The 4711-nt window shown below is 35.9% G+C and overlaps 1 protein-coding gene across 1 annotated transcript; it reads left to right on the top strand.

The window, feature by feature from the left end:
* Nucleotides 1–2221: 2221 nt before the first annotated feature.
* LOC112863722 (olfactory receptor 9K2-like) lies at nt 2222–3163 on the top strand. The gene has a single exon (XM_025926867.1). The coding sequence runs from the start codon at nt 2222–2224 to the stop codon at nt 3161–3163; it is 942 nt and encodes a 313-aa protein (XP_025782652.1).
* The last annotated feature ends 1548 nt before the right edge of the window (nt 3164–4711 follow it).

Below are 4711 nucleotides of genomic sequence, written 5' to 3'. Positions count from 1 at the left end.
GAATAAAACTATGTAATTATTTTATATCTTGTATGAAATGTTAACTCCAAAAAATGTTTTATTTTGTCATTGTCCTTAATTTCCTTTATATAGTTTTATACACTTTTTTTGCATTTCTGGAATTAAACACAATAGCTTTTGTATCCTTGCATCTACCATTAAAATATTGCTCAAGACAAGTAAAGAAAGGAATATTCAGGTAGGAGATGAGATAAATTTATGTTTATTTCAGCCAAATAATTAGTCATTTATGGATATGTCTATGTGCCTTCACGTACAAAAATTATTTTATGACCGGTAAGATTTCTTTGTTACAAATTATAAAAAACGTTAGTATGCACCTCAAAAAACCATACCCTTTTTTCCTGAGGGGCAAATCACAGCATACTCATTATTTCATAATAAAAAGGTAAGCAAAGAAAAAAATGCAATGCACTTGTACTCCGGGAAGAAACTCCTTTATGATACTTGTGTATTCCTGTACTTTGGCTGGCGTACCATAGGTGGCCCATAGTGTTCAGTGACTTAATGAACGACTGGATGAATACACATTACTCTTGAAAAATGAGAGCAATCTCAAAACAATGATTTCTTGTCACTGCATACTGCCTGATATAGTTTCAGGCATATATAATTTGGTTAATAACAATGGGAACTATAAATAAAACAAAGAAAAGTTTCTGCTAATACTGCCAGATATCCAGTTGTATGATGTGAATTTGGTAGCTTTGACAAGGCCTTCTTACTTTCTCTAAAATCTCTAGTCTTTTTTCTGTTCCTTTACTCACTTAAATTTGATGTCTGATGCCTGAAATTCCACTGTTAAATGTTTATTCCTTTAAGCCTACTGTTACAACAATACTTAATTGCAGATGTCTTTATAGAAGTTAACATTGGCACTTAGTGCTTTGCTTAATTAAGATTATTTCAGTGGATTTTGGTTTGTCCTGGGAGTGCTGGGGTAAAGAAGAGGCTGAAGGATTTCATTATTGAGATGTTGCTAGTTTTTTCCTCGTGTGCACTAAGTTACTAATATCTTGAGAAGGTTGGTATCTGGTCGAGAGAAGAAAGATGGGCTGAGAGCAGTAGGAGCTGAGGGACAAGGGCAGAGGATTGAAGACAGACAGTCACATGCTGATGGAGACTGAGAGCAGAGCATGGTGACTCTGCCCACACGTGCCAAGTTGAAAATGAATACTTTAGATCATTTGGCGCTTTTGATAAGCCACGTGAGCTGTCCCCTCTGTTGGGTGGTTTAAGTCACAATTGATTTTAAAATCTGAATAACAGAAATAGCTGTGTCACTTTATTGGAGAAAACAGAAAGTTTCCAATGTTATAGGACAAAAAAAAAAATCAGACTATTTCTAACTGTGTGACAGGTTTAAAATAATTGTTTTAAAAATTCTAATATATTTATGGATCTCACTCTAAATGGAGACATCATAAAATTACTTTTCCAAAATTTAATCAATACATTGTTTTGAAGTGCCCCTCCTTTTTTTCTCATTTGCACAGATGTTTAAAATCAAATTGGCTTCTTGACAGATTTGTGCACAGATATGTAGAATCCATGGATTTCTTCTCCTGGTAGTGTGTCTGAGCTTTGTCCACTTCAAGAAGGTGATGATGCATTCTGTTTTCCAAGATTTTTATTTTGGATACTGACTAAATCTCTAGGTGACCTAAACTCTCACAAACTAGTTAAATAGTAACCTCTATTTAGATCTAATGTTTATTCATGAAGTTTTAAATCACTCTGAAATTAGATTTTTCTATTGTATATTAGAAGCATTACCAAGGATAAAATGAGTTTAAAATTACAAATTAAAGATGAGGACAAATACTTATGCATATCTAAAACTTTCAGACATATTCAACTTACCATGACAATCAAGTGAAGAGTTAAACAGGTTTAAAGAAATAATGTTTTATGCATAAATGTCACATGTGCTATAATGGGAAGAACCCTAGATTTGGAGAGTCACATTAGAAAACTATGAGTTAGATAATTTACATGTTGTGTGCTGATGGACAGTCACAATTATACTTTAGATTCACCTTCTATCAAAAGGCACAGCAAATCATACCTAACACAATTGGATGGCAAGAAGGATAACAAATTTCAATGTTGTCCACAGAAAGGGTGTTTTATGATACCAGGAAATAAATAGGAAGTTCAATGTTTAATCTTGTCTTGTACCTCTTATCAGGTTCTTGCCATGGGTGACAAGGGAGCAGGCAACCACTCAGATGTAACTGACTTCATTCTTGTAGGCTTCAGGGTTCATCCAGAGTTCCACATTCTCCTCTTCCTCCTATTCCTGCTGGTCTATGGCATGGTTCTTATGGGGAACATTAGTATGATGACAATCATTGTGACTGACTCCCAGCTGAACACACCAATGTATTTCTTTCTAGGCAATCTTTCCTTCATTGACCTCTCCTACTCCACTGTTATTGCCCCGAAAGCCATGGTCAACTTCCTGTCTGAGAAAAAGACTGTCTCCTTTGTGGGGTGTGCTGCCCAGCTCTTCTTTTTTGCCTTCTTCATTGTAACAGAAGGGTTTGTTCTGGCGGCCATGGCCTATGACCGCTTCATCGCCATTTGCAACCCTCTTCTTTACAGTGTGCACATGTCAAGACGACTTTGCACTCAGCTGGTGGCTGGTTCCTATCTCTGTGGATGGCTCAGTTCCATCCTCCAAGTCAGCACAACATTCTCAGTGTCTTTCTGTGCTTCCCGAGTCATTGATCACTTCTACTGTGATTCTTACCAAATTGAGAGGATCTCCTGCTCCAATCTCTCTGTCAATAAGATGGTGTCTCTTAGTTTGGCTGCCTTCATTATTTTGCCTACCATAGTTGTTATTGTAGTATCTTACATGTACATTGGGACCACAGTCTTGAAAATCCCTTCCAGTGAAGGGAGAAGGAAAGCCTTCTCCACCTGCAGCTCCCATTTGGGAGTGGTAAGTTTGCTCTATGGGACTGTCTCCTTTGTGTATCTCACACCTCCAAGCAATCCTGAACTGCGTAAAGTGGCTTCAGTATTTTATATATTGGTCACACCCATGTTAAACCCTCTGATCTACTCTCTAAGAAACAAAGATGTCAAACAAGCTTTGGGAAAAATCCTGTGGAAGAAAAAAGCTTTATACTAATTCCACTTTTTTTGTGACTCATAATGGGTTCATTGATAGTTTTGTACTGATTTGGTTTTAACATGGGGTCACGTATGAGTCACTTAAGGATCCTTTAAGTTGACCACCTACAGATGAATGAATAGTTTTCATTGAAGGAGTAGTAGCAATCTATCATTCACTCTTCCTTTTTTTTTTTTTTTAATTTTTTTTAAATTTATTTTTATTTATTTATTTTTTTCAACGTTTATTTATTTTTGGGACAGAGAGAGACAGAGCATGAACGGGGGAGGGGCAGAGAGAGAGGGAGACACAGAATCGGAAACAGGCTCCAGGCTCTGAGCCATCAGCCCAGAGCCTGACGCGGGGCTCGAACTCACCGACCGCGAGATCGTGACCTGGCTGAAGTCAGACGCTTAACCGACTGCGCCACCCAGGCGCCCCAATCATTCACTCTTCCTTGAGAGCAGTGTTATATCTTCAGCATCAATAGCATTTCCAGTCATCTGATCAACATTATAGTCTCCAATCTTTGTAGGTATAACTTTATGATGGTGGAGATAGTAGGGAAAGGGGGATTTAATTTTGTTATTATTTTCCTTTGGAACTACTTAGATGATAGACAGAAAATTGGTTTGGTAGGATGTTAATCTTAGAATATATTATCTCTTATTTATGAGTAGAGGAAGTGTCAACTCAAAGCAGGATGATTTCTCAGTTGTAATATTTAATTTCTGTATGAATCTATTCATAGTGATTTAATTTTGGGCCCACCATTCTTGAGTAGAAATATGGTGTCATATTTTAAGATTTTTTTTGTGTGCCATTGTGAGTTCATCTCAATAAATCATGGGTGTTTATATCTTGTTATTTTTTTTAAATATTGATTGTTATTGATTTATTATCATATGAAAGAGATGGAGAAAGTTATTTCATACCCAGTGTTTCCAAAACTGGGCCCCCATATCTAGTCTTCAGCATCAGTGTTCTATCTTTAGGGGACAAAAATTGCATTGGATGTTCCAAATTACTTTTGCCAATTTGTACTGGATTATTTTTTTTCTTTGATAAATGCTATTTACCTGTACAAAATTTTTGTTTGCTTTGTATTTGGTATTTTAGTTGCATATGATCTTTTTGTTTTCCTAATATTTGTTGAATTGGTGTTGTAATTATAATGAAGTAATATACACTTGGAGAGTAATATCTTTGTTGTCATGTTGCTATAATTTTTAAATTCAGGTTGTGCTTTCCAATGCAAATTGTAGTTAATTCCAATATAAAAAAAAGTCAACAGAAAATATTGCTGGAAAAAATCAAGGGTTCACTCCTATTGTATATCTTTTATTTGTGTATTATGAGATAAAATTGTAATGATGGGAAGATGCCCAAGGCAGAAGTGGAAGGATGGTGTAAAAGATATACTGTTTAATGTGTTTGTCTGTTTCTATAATATCAGAATATATCAATATAATCAGTAAATTCTGAGAAATCTGGGGAGTACACCACTTGTAAATTTAGGAAAGGAGGTGGCGAAATAGGCGGCAGGTGGGGAATGGTAAAGTACTC

The sequence above is a fragment of the Puma concolor genome, chromosome B4 (assembly GCF_028749965.1).
Source record: "Puma concolor isolate L17-30 chromosome B4, mPumCon1.1.hap2, whole genome shotgun sequence".
Classification (NCBI taxonomy): Eukaryota; Metazoa; Chordata; class Mammalia; order Carnivora; family Felidae; genus Puma; species Puma concolor.
This window is presented reverse-complemented; position numbering and strand designations above follow the sequence as displayed.

Excerpts from the sequence above, each read along its gene's own strand:
- LOC112863722 (XM_025926867.1), top strand. The coding sequence starts at position 2,222 with ATGGGTGACAAGGGAGCAGGCAACCACTCAGATGTAACTGACTTCATT.